The following is a 15,999-nucleotide window of genomic DNA, read 5'->3' on the forward strand; positions in this document are numbered from 1 at the left end:
TCTATTGAATCCAACCCATATTCCCGTCCTTCCCATTCATTGCATAACGCGACCGATCAAGCATGCGTGAGATAAGCACAGGAAATAAAACATCAAACTTAGATAAGGGGCCGTTTGGCCACGATCAAAACAGGCAGTATCTTGACCTAGTATTAGTAAGTAGTAGCAGTAGTAAACACATTGCACAAAACAAGTACATAACACAGAGAGAATACAGTAAGAGTTCCCCGCACATCGACGTGGAATCGGCAAAATCCGATAGGAAAAAGCTTAATGTCCGTGCAATAAGAGCGAAAAAGTCGTCGTTCGGATCGGCTCGCATCGACAGGCGCCGCCGCCGTCGACGGCTTTTTCGCTCTTATTGCGTGGAAATATTTTTTTTTTTCTATCGGATTTTGCCGATTCCGCGTCGATATACGTGAAGGGAACCCTAAAGTGTAAAAAGGCGAACTTATCCCGAAATATACTTTACGAAAACAAAAGCAATAAAACCATTTTCAAGTGTAAGCTGCCTTAACAAAGAACTGGTACTGTTTATTTATATCGTGATTTCACCGTAGCTACTGGTAGCTTTGTATCTGGATACAAATACCGATTACGAAAGAAACACTTATGATGATGGTGATGGCGTCTGTTTAGAGGTGGGCCTTTGAAAAGGTTTGAACTAGTTACTTGGCTATTTTAGGAAGCAATGGTAGCTTTATAAGGAAGCAAATGTATCAAATCAAAGTACTTAAAAAGCGAAAGATTTTTTACTTATCGTATTTTTTTATTAACTATATAAGTAATTTTATGTATTTTTTTAAGCTATACGTAACCGAAATGTAGGTTTGAATTGTGTGACAATGTGATTAACAGTAGAAAAAGCTTGGACAATATTCATGAAATTATGATACATATCAATCTAATCTAAATTAAACAAGACTTATACTAGTATAAAAGAGCACATCCCAGGCTCAAAAATACACATACAACACGCAGATACATGACCAATTGACCATGGATTTGAAATTTGAACTAAGGACTAACTTCGTTAAGGTCTCTATCATCTATGTTATAGCGGTCATCAAAACTGATTACATACTTTACATAGAGGGTAAGAAGGATAATGAACAATTTCCAACAAAAGCTTTTACATTTGATGATGATGAAGAAGGAAACAAAACAGCTTTCACCATTAAATCTCCTCAAGTCTTGTTACAACAAATTTATTAGCAACAATATCACGCTACGGCTGTTAAAATGAAATAACAAATGAAGGCACGCATTGACCAGGCCCTGCGGCTCACTTTCGCAGATATATATATCTGACTGAATAGACGCCGCATATGCAATGATGCGCATCATTGGGAAAAATGAGCAACATCAAATATGTCCATTTCTCATAATATGTGGCATAACTTATGAATTTCTTTTACATTTGATCAACAAATCAGAGGAATGAAAAACATTTCCCTACATAAAAATAGCCGTTTGGAAGTAATACTTCAGTCAATTTTGGACAAAATATAATTCGAGATACTAAATGTAATGATCTTACAGACCTCGAGTCTTTAGTTCCGACTGTAAATACATGTGGTAGAAACAAACAATAATGAATAATACTTGTAAATAAGTTTTGCAGTACAAATAGTCTCAGAATCTTTATTTCAGTTTCAGTATTATTTATCTGAATTATTTCAGTTTTTTCTGGTTATCTACTTTTGGCTGTCTTTCACAAATAACTACAAACAACATCGTTAGCACGCGTGGTATACGTGTTTGCGGCTAATGCCTACATAAACCCCTGACAACTGACATAACCGAACATCTCTCGGTACGGGCCATACAAAACTAGTACTGAAAGCGTATCAGCGGGGTCTAGCCAGCTTTATGTCTGCACTTATAGTATGTCGGAGTGCAATGAAAACCGTATTTATATTGCTGTTCCGCTATGGCCTGAATAAGCTAATACCTTTCAACTTTACTATGTGAACTTCAGCTTGAATGCAATCGGATATTATGGTTCAATTTCAATACTGTATTAGAAACGGATGATTTTGCCTTTGTAGAATACCGAACGTTGATGATACCGTTTTTGAAATAGAAGGTTAGGAGCAGTGTTGCCAACTTGGCATAAATGATGCCAGATCTGGCATATTTTCACTCGCTTTGGCACACAAAATTTTCCATTTAGCATCTGGCATATTTTTAGCATAATTTAGTCTAAGCCAAGTTTGCACCAACTTGGCAGCAACAATATGCGCCATCGCCTTATGTGGTTCATGTTTTCATATGAATTTTGACTTTAGTGGACGGATGGACGTCGACGGAACATATAAAGTTGGTCAAGCAGATCTTGTCAGTAGAAGAAAGCGGCAAATTTGAAAAAGGTATGTGTTTTAAGTGTCTAATTTCAAGTGATATTTTACCATTTTTTTAGCATAGGTGTTTCAAAAAACTTTGGCATAATTTTGGCATAATCTAGACATTAGTCTAGCATTTTTTCAAAATCCGAGTTGGCAACACTGGTTAGGAGTGTTACAGTTACGTTATTGTTTAGTAAGGCTTTTAGATTCCCGAGTGAACTTTGAAAGTATTAAGGCGCCCACAGATTACCAGTTCGTCGGACGATATCAGCCTGTCAGTTAATCGCAAAAGGTGACCGTTCCGAACAACTGACAGGCTGATATCGTCCGGCAAACTGGTAATCTGTGGACCCCTTTAGAGCCCCTTTGAGCTATTTTTGTACCGACTTTGCAGCGACAACCTGTGATCGTGTCACTCTGTCATATTTTGGTAGGAATATACGTTTACGATATTATTACACTCTGATAGACCGACTTTAAAGTGTTTCAAACTTTTACCTTGTTGGTATTGTGAAACAGGAGGTCCCGAGTTCGTAATGTTCGTATCGGCAAGCTCATAAATTGGATAGAAATACAGTTATGTATATACAGAGACAAATATGAAATCGTAATTTTTGAAGTACAGCTTTTGTCAACCCAAAACTTAAAAATAACGGTTTTACGCTAATTTATGCAGAGAAACATCTGTCAAGGAAATGAAAACTTGGTTCATTACGGTACTTCTGTTTGTCAACATTCGTCTTTTTAAGTGTTAATTTAATTTCATCGGCTTTTTTCAACGTTCAATTCTACTCGTAATTCTTCATTTCTACAAAATAATTAGCACGTTGAGAATAAGTTTCGTCAGTTTTATTGACATTTAAATTGACTTACTGACCATGATATAAAACTGTAACAACGGTTTTGTAATATCATTGAACCATTTCGCAGATTGGGCATGAGATGTTATGTAACAGTGTGCTTTATGATTGCAATAAAAAATGCATGTTTAACTTTACATGCTTATTATACCTATTTAAGATTGCTATTATAAAAAGTTGAATGGTATTTCAAACGACTGACCGAGGTCAGAAGTATTTGCATAACAAATAGAAAAACGCATCTACGGCATTATAATAGCCTCCCAAGTGCCGATGTATTTTTAAAAGTACAGAATCACATCGAATTGTGAACTATATATAAAAGAAGGTTCAAAATCAAAACTGCAAAAATGTCTAGGATTTATTAGACCATTTTGTTATTAGAAATTTTATTATAAGGATATTTCCGTTCTTCATAGACGCTTATTTAGAAAATTGTTCAATAATAAGTAAGTACCTTTAAACTGAACAAGAAACATTAAAATCGTGAAAGGTAATTTGTTTACTAATCCATTGATGAAATCATTAACATGCGCCTCGCCTGGGCAATAACTGTTCATTGTACATGTGCCTATTATGGAGACCTTAGAGACTTTTCCATTTGTACAGGTACTTTAAGACTATTAAAACGGTACAAAAGTGACTTGTACAGAATTGAAATGCTTGTATTTAACAATTCTAAATGGCTTGTTGAACTACAGACGGACAGAAAACGAATTGTTTGATTAGTACTTTAAAAAAAACGCATGTTTTGCAAGACTGATGTGATCCCATAAGTTCTCTCGTGACCAAATAATAATATAATAAATAAATATTATAGGACATTCTTACAGTCTCAGTCCCACAGTAAGCTCAAGAAGGCTTGTGTTGTGGGTACTGGGTCATGACCAAATGTTTGTATGGAATGCTAAAAATTTTAATGTGTCGTTGGAATATTGTCATAGAATTTAACAAAGATTCAGCATACTTTCTTTTACAATTTGCAAAATATAATATTATTTTGCTTTCTTATTTCACAAAATATGTTTCCTGTCTCCGGATGTATCTGTGTTGTCAAAAATGCAGTAAAAATCTCATCACAGGCCATCAACATAATAATTAACATCATTCCGCATATGGATTATCTAAGCCGGTACGTCTTTGACCCTCCACTGTCTTCCTGAAGTAAAAGATGGACGTAGCGATACCTCCGGGCAATAAATTGGTTGCAGTCGTCGACTCGTCCGAGCTCCGGGTTCTCTCTAATTTGTCCTAGTTTGGATATAAATGAGAGTCGGAGAAATAATGGGATAAACACCTACTTGGTAGTATGCTGAGTTCAAAGAATTTCGCTATTGGTAAATATCTCTGCGTTCTAAGTTTCAATTGTGAAGATGGAAAAAAGGAGTTCAATAATTGGAATCAACTCACTAACATTGCTTTTAAGCTAATATAAAAATCTGTCGTATAAACAGTAAAAGAGGGAACAAACCTTAGCATGAAATAGTTAGATTAGAATATATAGTTGGAAATAGAAACAATCGTAAACAATCTATGATTCAAGATGAAACGTACGAAGATGACATTTTAATGAGCTGATGATAAATCCATCTGTACTATTAAAATAAATTCCCATAATTACGAATGTGCCAATAAAACGCGTGTAGGCTCTAGGGCACTCGAAACCAATATACCGATAATTTATGTCCCAAGACATTTATTAGAGAAATCTTATAAACTCGATTTTGCTTTCACAGGCTCATTACCTAAAGGTAAAGTTAAAGGTAACGTAGATATGCATCTTGGTGAAGATTCAATGGATCCCATACATGGATTAATTAATGGTATGTGAATTTCATAAGACTGTTGAATGTTTAGTAGTGATATTTGTATAGGGTACAATACAACAATTTTATACTTAATACTATTATGTTGTAACTTGTGTCTTTGTTGTCGATATTCAACCTCAAATGATGGATACCTACTGAAAAAAATTTTAACCAGCGAAAGCAAAAGATTTCCAATCACTGAAAAAACCAAAATCACCTGAGATTACTATGTGGTCGTTGTAATCCACTACAGAAATTTCTTCGTCAATAATTTCGATAAAAACATAATTACAGAAGCCGTGTCAGGTACCGCCCTTTTCGTATACCATGGTTGTATTTACAATTATTTTCTCACCTCTCAAAAGTCAAAAGTTATTTACGTAACGAATGATTACAAATAAAAAATACAGATCTTAACAACACCGGTGGTCTTTAACTGCAGAGATTTAAAGTCGATTTGGGAGTGAATATGATAGCTGGAGATGCTAAACTAACTGTGCACCGGTACCCTTTCATGAGGCTTGCATAATGGCCTATATTATATGGTGCAGGTCCATTACAAAATTAATGAGATCAGTAATTTGTCGTCGGAGACTTGTGGATAATTAGGCTTTTAAATAAAGGAGCGGTGTCAAGGGATAACGTTACGGCTACTGTTTATTAGCAGGCAACATGCAGCCGTTTTTTGCGAAGTAAAAAGAATCTTTCTTGGAAGTCAATGAATCTTGCTCGCGAGATAGTTAGTCCTTAACTTACGAGGAAGAATAGTAACAGATGTGGATTTATCTGTGATCTTATGGAATGCAAGATCCATTAAAATAAATGTGTGTTTGTGACTATTGAGAGATGCGACATAGCAACATTTAGTGATCGCCTTTTTGAAATTACATGTTTAAGTATTTTTCTTGACCTATAGTGATCAAACAAAAAAATAATAAAGGACTTAGTCTAGCAGCGGTGTGCGCCATTTAAAAGTATGTTTAGGTTTAAAAGCTTAAAAATGATTTTATGACGGTTCAAGTATGATTCAAATCAGTATCATCCGATGTCGCTCTATAAAAATCGCCTCCCACGTTAACAATTTAAAGTGTGATATTTCAGAACTATAATCCCTTGTCACAATCTAATCCATTATAAAAAATAAGATTCTAATTTTATATCCAATCGTAAAGAAATAATCCAGCGTTTTATCAGGTGTAAAGTGTATTCTCCAGAAAACGATTCCCATTTCATTAGAGTCGGCTTGAACACAAGACAACAGATCATTTTTTTGGAACCCGTATTTCGACGAGTCCTTTTTTACACCATTAGCAGGTAGGTATAAATGACTAAGTGACGACCATATTTCTCTGAACTCTCTTTCACTATTCAGTAGCATGTGTCCGTCTTGGAACTAGGATCAGGTTCGAGTGGTTATGGAAGTATTGTATCCTATTTCATCCCGTTCTGTCTTTGTCGGTGTGAGTGGGAGGGAAGATCAATTTCTACACCCACGGGATTCCTTTACCTCCCGCGGTTCTACAGATGATCTCGTTTCAATTAACTATGTGAACACACGACTATTGGTTATTGATTGAATATTTTTGTTATGGAATAAAATATTCTTGTGTGATCTTGATCAGCATTATTAAAAACGCATTTTTATAAGTCGGATTATTTATGTAAAAATATTATATCGTTTGTAGTACTTTCAAGTGTATTTCCTCTTTTAATGTTACATATTTTACTTGTGATTCCGGTAGAAATAATGTTATTTACTTTTTGCTAATTGCCATAGATAGGTGTATAATGAAATCCATAAATAGATTTTAACTGTAATAAACATTGTGCTACGTACATTCCAGCTCATATAATGAAATTCAATACATTACAGAAGCCTTATAAGTTATTGCATTACCTTGAGCTAAGAGAATTATCGTTCATCGGAATGTGATTTAACCTCACTGTTTTTATACAATCATCCGTTTTATTTCAATTCTTTGTAACCTATTTTACTTTATCATCCTTTGTTATCAGTATAACAAATCAAGTAATAAAAGAAAATATAACACAAAATTATGTATTCATTAAAGTAGGTCATATGTAAATGCAGTAGTGACTTCGATATTTGGAAGCACTACCATAATAGATCAAATGTTTGACACAAGCTATTCACGATCAGTTGCGGTCTCCCATACGGTACGATGAACCTCCTCGGTGCATCGCACTCCAATAACTATGCTAATATGCAAGTAAACTTCACAGGGATCGAGTTAGGTGGGAGTACCTCAGGGTATCACTATGGGGTCTCAATTGTTTTTGAAATGTTGACATTAGGGGGAAATTTATGCCAATTTGTGATAAAGGTGGGCATAATTGAAGTTTAATTCACTTATAAAATGTCAAAAAGTTTTTTTTAAGTGGTTGCTATTTCCATGAAGTTTTTCATGTGTTTCTTATAATATCAGGTTATTAAATGACTATATTCATACAATAGGTACATACTAACGGCAGCTAATTTCTTGTTAATTGAACTCAGTACCTATAAAACCATTACTAACCTATTTTTATTTTTCATTCTAATAGGACAATGTCTTCATACTTTGTATATGTAGGCAGAAGGTACCTGTTAGGAAATATCAAATAAACACCACCAGGTAAAAGCTGAGTCAATATTAAAGAAGCAAATTAGTACGTCTGTACCATTCCCAAAGCTTGTTTGTATTTATTTAGGCCCTTAGATCTAATGCATTGTCTTACCAGCTGGTGCAAGTGCGTCCATTAGGTCAAGAGAAAAAAAAACTCCTAAACATTTAAGACATTTCCTATTACATTATTACAATATTTACAACTCGACTAGTAAAACCGTAAATTAAAGTATATTCAGAAATCCTGATCAAACCTTAATGATAAAAAAGATAAAAGAAAGTTAAATCGCCTAATACGTTTAAATACTTATAAATTAAAGTCGTCTGAGGACCAAAATAAAAGTTCTCGTAAGTCGGGTTAAAAACGTTCTTATCTCAAAACTTACTGCTAAATCCAAATTACAGTAAAACTACCGGTACAAATTGAAAAAAAAATACAATGTAGATCAAAGTCCCGATATTCAAATTAGAGCAAACTCATTGTATGCGATGTGAAATAAACTACCAGACAAGCAAAGTCAAGGTGCCTGTCTGCACGCATGAAACCGACTTTAATTAGTGACAATTCATTAACCGCTCGCTGGACTGGACGAAACTAGGATACCGAGAGTAAACATAGATGAACAATACAAAGCAGGTTTTCTTTGAAACCCCACAGAAACCTTGGTGGTCAAACGTTAATGTATTAGCAACGTTAATTTGTTTACATATTGTGATTTTAACAATGATTGCGGTGGATGAAACGAAACGATGCGCAAATGTTAAGTGTTAAATAGACAGTTAAAGAATGAGATCCCTTTGTTACTGAAGAGGTTTCATCGGCAAAGCGAACCGCAGGTAGTTTCGACGTGGCAAATTAACTTTCTTTTTTTTGCAAACGGAAATGAAGTGAACCTGTGATTGTTTTTGCTTCCAATGTTAATGGATTGTTTAGATGTTGCGGTATTTTTAAGATTCATCCGATTTCTTTTTGGTTACCCACAGGGAATGCTAAAATTTGTCACGATAGTGGAAACTGAATATATTGCCAAGGACGGCAATGATTTAACAAATTATATTTCAGAATGTTAAGTGATTGTTTACAAAAGCAGCTGCAATTTAGTAATCATTAGGTACCTTTAGTATTTTCTCTCTCATTAAACTCGACATGATTTATTTTGTCTTCATAGTAAAGTTTTCATTATAACCGCAATAATCTACCGATAAAGTTTCTCTTTATTGACTAGAGCCAATTTAACGATCTTAAGTAGCTTAATATCAACTATTAGCCTTATCAATGGTTTTTACAGTATTACCAACAGTTTGTCGTCTTTTACCGCTTTTGAAGCGAGTGAAAGCTTATTTGTTCCGTTTAACATGGTATTATGCCTCAAAGATCAGCAATTTACCTATTTCTGTAGACGTCTAACGTTCAAATACATTATTATTTTTATTACCTACGGTAATACTAGTATGGTTGAAGCGAGCTTTGGCTTCATCGTCAGAATACTTCGATAACTTGGATGATCCTTTGTTAAGTTTATTGAATAATCTAATGATAGTCATTGAAGTCTACCTGTATGTCTGTAATAAAATGCGGTTTATTCAAATACAAAAATCTGGTTAAGCTTCAAGGGCTTTTTGATATCTCAAATCTCCAAGAATTTAACATTAAGAAAATTAATAGGTAAGTCACGACAATCACGGCGCCTACGCATCAATACATTTACGTAATCTACTGTGTCATTGAAAATTATGGTAAATAATTAATAAGACAAACCAATATTATTAATTACATAGATAGGCGCTAGATTTATCACATTCGAATGTATAAATAAAACAAGTTTTTTGATGCGAGTGAGGTTATCAGTCCAGTCGAGATTTATGCAAAAACCTCATTAACATATCAACGCTTCCTACTTTATTTGAATAAGTGCTGAGAGGTGTGAGGAATATAATTAACAGCAGTTGACTTTAACACATTTATTAACTGTACCCAACTTTATATTTGTCCACTAAGACGAATGTGTTTAATAAGAGCCCGCAAATAATCTTTCACACAGCAACATGTCACTTGCTTACCTACCTAATTATACATCTAAATTCAGATAGATATATTCATTGGTATATGAATATTCTTCAGTCGTAAAACATATAGTCTCAGATCATCACATTTTTCAGTTACTAAATAGGTAATTTCCCAATAGTGATTTATAATTTTTTGGTCCAACATTTTCAGTTGGTTCAGTTTTTATATTGTATTCTTTTCTAAACTTCGTATATTATGTAATTTGAACTAATTACAAAGAATATTCATTTATTTACATCAAAAATGAATATTTATTTTTTCTAATGTTTAAAACTGCTTTTTTTATACTTACCTACGTACTTATACAGTCCAATGATTTGAAACCAATTACAAGAACCGCGGGGGTATAACAAATAGCAAATCCGACTGATAATTATGTTGTCTGTTTAACAGCAATTTATGGGACAAGACCATCTCGTTAAACCTATCGAATATTAACAGTTTGAGTAACGCTTAGAATCACATTAACATTTATTTCATCATTACATTAATAATTGATTTAGTCTATTTCTAGTGCTTATAAACATTTTGTAACGTTAATTGCTGTATTTTTTTTTTGTCAAATGATATTTTAGTTTTATTGTTGAGATTTTGTTCATTACTTTTGTGGGAGAAAATGAGAAAAATTATTATAAAATATATGTATTTTAAATATGTAGGCTCCAAACTCAAATTCGAAATTTGCTTTAATTTGTCTATATACTTAACTATATTTTCAGACATACATTTTTTATTTTTACATTGTCTTGACTTTATCGTTTCTATAGACATACTAATGGCTCCATAAAATGTTCAATGCAAATTCGAGACAACCCGCTACCAAAACTATAATAACTGTCATGTTTACACGATCGTTAGACATTTTTGGCCATTGAACCCCACGACTCTACCAGAGTAGGCATATATACATAACATAATCTACCTTCAACCATATATATGTGCAGGCCATAAGCATTAAACAAGGACACCGCGACATTAATCTCGATTAGCAGGAGTGAGAAAATGTCATTATGTTTAAGACTTTACGCGTTGAACTCACTGAGAATTCTTAAACATCAGGAGATAGGATACTGTTATTGTCTTTACACTCTGACTATGTGTTTCTATAACAGATGGTGTGGTGGGTGACAATCAGTGGGTCGAATGACTCAGTCATGGCTATTGCAGATCCTGCTGTAACTTTTGCAAAATCATGAGTAATACGTGCCCACGTGCTTTTTGGCAAAAAAATTGACTAGACTGAATGACGAAAATGTATAAAATTGCAGGATATTATGTAATTTTAAAATTAAGGATAAATAATTTAACACTAAAGTAAAATTTTATACTAACAACTAACAACAATATTTCTTTAAAGCTTAAATTGTGAAATGACGAACATTAAATTTCTATAGGGAAATCAAGCAAACGAAATTGAACATGCATAAATGGTGAATATAAAATTGAAATAAATGAGACTATAATATCTCACTACATATATGGCTTTTTATCAGGGAAGGGTCCTTAATCCTTATGTACATAAGCTATATGAAGCATAATATAGCTATAAGGAGCCACATACATTGTATAATATGTGCTGAGCAGCTACGTGTATGAATTGCAACAATCTCATCTCTTAATAAAGCAATTTAATTGGAAACGGAAACTGTTAAGTTAACCCTATTACGTTATCATCTTAACATTATAAGATAAAAACTTACGGCGCGATTCGGGAAATGAATTTGAGATTAACTAGATACGATATAGTAAAGATATGTGACTTCCCACGGGTAAAGGTACCTTATGGCTGTTGACACTTACGCTATTATTAACGCCGCTCCAATATTATTGCGGCGCAATGCGACGTAAGCGCCGGACCCCAGAAGGTACCTTTTTCTTGGAACGTCACATATCTTCACTATTTCATATCTAGTTAATCTCTAATTCATTTCCCGAATCACGGCGCCACCCGCCATAAGGTACCTTTTGCAGTGGAACGTCACATATCTTTACTATTTTATATCTAGTGAGTCTCTAATTCATTTCCCGAATCAAGCCGTTAGTGACAATACAGATGACTTAAAATTTTACCGAAGTCACCATATCTGACATTTTTAATAAATCGGCTTAAAATTGAGGACACGTGAGTAATAATTAATTGTTAAATATAAACGCTAATGAAATTCTGCAGTTTGTAAACATTATGGACACGCTGACACACTTTATTTATGGAAATAATGGACATGGTAAAAATGAAAGTCAACAACGCTATTGACAAGAACGTTTATACGCAACACGGTTATGTATGGAACATCCTTCGAATGATAATGTTTTACAATAAACTTAAGATATCATAGGACATGTTATTAATAACTGTCAAAGATATTGTGTTATCATTAGACATGATTTAGATATTAAATACATGTGTGTTTATAAACTTTGTATATTTGCATATTTTTATGCAAATGTCTTGAACTCTACATTACATTGTATTTCAATAATTAGTAGTATCTTAAATCTACCACAGACTATTCATGGCTTCTGTCAATATAGCTAGTGGCGTTTGTCATTATCTGTAACTGTAACATTTCTGTAAAAAGCAAATTAATTTATTTTGAAATGGAATTATAGCATATTTAACACTAAATTGTACTTGAAATGTTTGATTTCTATTTTTCCCCCATAGGTAAAACGCCATAACGTGCATCTCCAGAAGTCCAGACCACCACCGACATTTTATTTCTGTGTAAGTTTTTCAAAACGGAACTTACCTACCTAGAAAGCTGAGGCTCAGTTTCTCATCCACTGAATCGTCATCATTGAAACACTCCAACTTTTTCGAATTCATGGTTTCCCACTACAAGTTTCAAAACATAGGTACTCCTTTTTGTTAACAACGAAGGTCACAACCACTTGTCTCTACACGCACGCACAGCCAATTATGTATGAAACATCACAATGTACACTCACTGGAAACTATATGCAACGTTTGAACACTGTCAGTTTTATTTTGAACAACTGTCACAAATCGTTCAGTCAAATTTTGAATTTGAAAATGGAACGTTAACCGTCCGCGGCGCGAGCGCTGACGTCCGGAGCGCGACGAAGAACCGACGCGAATGACTGACGCTCGGCACGGCAGACATGCGGCTATGTTCAGAACGCACAAACTGACCTGCATGCAACTGAGCTAATCTGATTACACAGTACCTTTCCTTGGTTTACTTGAATGAAAATTTGTATAATCTCCAAACGGTACTGTTTTTTCATTTATCCGCATCATTGCTCTAGTTATGGTCAGATTAATCGCGCGTTGAGCGTTTTTTCATCTCCGGACTAGATCTTCCTTCAATAGCGATTCCAGTCTGCGAACCACTTTACAGACTGCTTTTTTAACTTCTGACCATACCTTTAAGTGTCTTATTCATTTAACATATCTCTTCATTTAGTGTCGGTACGAAAAGAGTTGTGAAATGTATGGGGGCCAATACATTTTACGACTCTTCTCTTTCTGCACAGTGTCTATTAATGCGAAACTAGGTATTTTCCTAAGCACTTAGATTTATTTTATTCGATAGGTATTAATGTATTTGACCTGCTGCTAGGCAATAAGCACATGGATAAGTCAGAGATACATACTTGTCAACTTTATAATTTTGCTTGTTTATATGATAGTGTGTCTGTCCATCGTGTTACTCTCATATTCGCAAACATTGTAGACTAATTTAAAATGTGCCTATAATCACAATTTAAATCGGGACCAGCATAGGGTTGCACCCCTACATTTATTTTGCATTGTTCCGTGCGTCACGAGACTCACAAGCTAAACAATAGAAACCCCTCTCTGACGGCTTTAGTTTTATTATCAACTTTTTGGCGAGTGTTAATTTAAAACAAAAGTTTAATAATGCATTGTTTTAGGCGTTTGTTTTTAGTGCTTGATTATTTGCACGGTTATTATACAGGGTGTGTCTGACCATGGGGCTTTAAATCCAGGGCTCGATTCTACTCGCTAAACTGAGCTACTTTTATTATGGCACCAACCCCGAAATTCCAAAAAAACATTTTTAATTTTTTCATACATTTTGGCTGATCAGATGTCAACGTTTTCTATGGAAAAGCCAAAAAAAAATCCCCGATTTTAGGGTTCGTCCCATAGTAAAAGTAGCTCAGTTTAGCGAGTAAAATCAAGCCCTGGATTTAAAGCCCCATGGTCAGAGACAGACTGTATGACATCTGACATGTAGAGTAAACTCTACATGTACGTAGTTTAACCTCAAAGCAATCAATGGTTAAACTAAAGTTGCTACTACCGCTGTAGAGTTTATTGTCTCTTAAAATATTGACATGAGACACAAATTAATCAATCAGATTATAATAACATAATCTTTGCATTATACAATAATATACAAACAAACATTATATTAGAAAACATGAACTAATGTCAGTTACTCTTCAGAAATTTAAAGAAATTGGCTAACCTCTGTTTTTTTGGAAGGATGCTTATTTTTCTCTTTATGTAAATTTTACCGATGGTAAAGTTTTAGGTATAACTGAATTTAGATTTCAGCTTGGTGCAGATGATGGCTACAGTCTTATTTAAATGTATTATCTTAAAGCTGGTCGCTATCCAAGCTCAAATTAAATCATAATAACAAGCGCAATCATACCTACAATTGGATAGGAATCATCAAAATCATGACCATTATTAAAACAAACCTTAAGACTTCAACTAAGTATAGTCCATTTTTATCCACGTCATAAAACCTCACAATTGCATTAACTGATTGTACCTTTCACTGCCTTTGAATTGTCATGTTAGCTCTTTGATCATACGTAATATTAATGGTTCGGAAATTACAAGGTGCGCGCCGGACAAAATTGACCCGGGAGGCAGCGAACCATTTCGGGCCCATAAAAACACCCGGCTGTGGGAACTCGGGAACCATCCTGTTTGATTTTTTTTTTATTTATATTCCTGTCTTAACCGCCGAAGGAATCACGCTTGATCTCTCCGAGACAGGTTTATTATTTTATGATCAGATCAATTCAGATCTAACTTGCATATTGACGCCAAAAAAGAATTCATGGTGTTACCGCTAATCAAAATATTGATATTTTATACTTACTGAAATCAAAGTTCAAGTACAATTGTGAAAAGTTAGAACAGTTTGAGTGTAAGGTTGTATTTGAGTAATAGTACATTATTGCAGAGGCCGGGAAAGGGCAATTCGTGGATGAGTTTCGATTTTGTCGGACGACGCGAAGCGGAGTCCGACAAAGAAGACGAATCCACGAATTGCTATTCCTGCCGAGGCATATATAGTGCTTTTCTCCAAACATGCGAGGAAATAAGCTAAAATAATTATGATTTAACCATCAAGCATCACTCAAATCAAACCTTCACATCCAAAATGTCAAAAACAATTTCCCTCTTTAATTAATTTTTAAAAGTTAAAGTTACAAACTTATTCTGCCATTCAGTATTCGTTCATTCAATATAATTGTGCAATATAGTTGGTCAAACCAACTTTTCAGTCAGTAAGAACCAGGAAAACTATACCCATCCTTTTCTTTTGGGTGCTAGTACTAGTGTAAGACAAAGATAGTATGATTCTCTTTGTCTATGTTTGAAATGAGAAAGTCCTTTGACAAACTATATAAGCTTTATGAACACGGATGAGATTTAAAAAAAATATAAAAATAATCTTTGATTTTATTAAGCAGTATTCGCACGATCATACACGTGAAATGATAGCTGATAGGGTCGTGTAGAAGCGGCTCGCGGCAATAATAATTGGCCGTTTGCGTTTTTTATTATTAAAAAGTAAAAAACACTACAGTAATAAGTTATTACTGTAGTGTTTTTTTACTTCCCGTCCGCTAGAACAGGACAGCGATAGTTTGATGTTTTTTAATTAGAGTTTGACATTAACGAAGAACTTCCCGTAGTATTTTTGCTACAGTAAGGTGAACATTTCCGAGCATATTGGAGAAAAGAATTTTATTTCGTTTTTTTTTTTTTACTTAAACGACGTACAGTAAACAGTACACAGTAAAGTGTTCATTTAGTATTCAAGACATCGCCAGTAGCCAAGTGCAGTGTATTATTATTCAAAAATGTCGACGGAGACATTTTGATTCTACATTACTTTTTTAGGGTTCCGTACCCAAAGGGTAAAACGGGACCCTATTACTAAGACTTCCCTGTCCGTCCGTCCGTCCGTCCGTCCGTCCGTCCGTCTGTCACCAGGCTGTATCTCACGAACCGTGATAGCTAGACAGTTGAAATTTTCACAGATGATGTAT

General features: G+C 34.3%; 1 protein-coding gene across 3 annotated transcripts in view; it reads right to left on the reverse strand.

The window, feature by feature from the left end:
* The window catches only part of LOC134668060 (protein TANC2), a 192,079-nt gene extending 179,175 nt beyond the window's left edge, over positions 1-12,904 (reverse strand). For 2 of the 3 annotated variants that reach the window (XM_063525510.1, XM_063525511.1), the window contains exon 1: positions 12,466-12,904. In XM_063525510.1, coding sequence (XP_063381580.1) covers positions 12,466-12,538 — 73 coding nt within the window. In that variant the 5' untranslated portion in view covers positions 12,539-12,904. The remainder of the gene's footprint in view (positions 1-12,465) is intronic. The other variant, XM_063525512.1, reaches the window with a different exon arrangement.
* Between the last annotated feature and the right edge of the window lie 3,095 nt (positions 12,905-15,999).

This window comes from Cydia fagiglandana, chromosome 10 (assembly GCF_963556715.1).
Source record: "Cydia fagiglandana chromosome 10, ilCydFagi1.1, whole genome shotgun sequence".
Taxonomy (NCBI): Eukaryota; Metazoa; Arthropoda; class Insecta; order Lepidoptera; family Tortricidae; genus Cydia; species Cydia fagiglandana.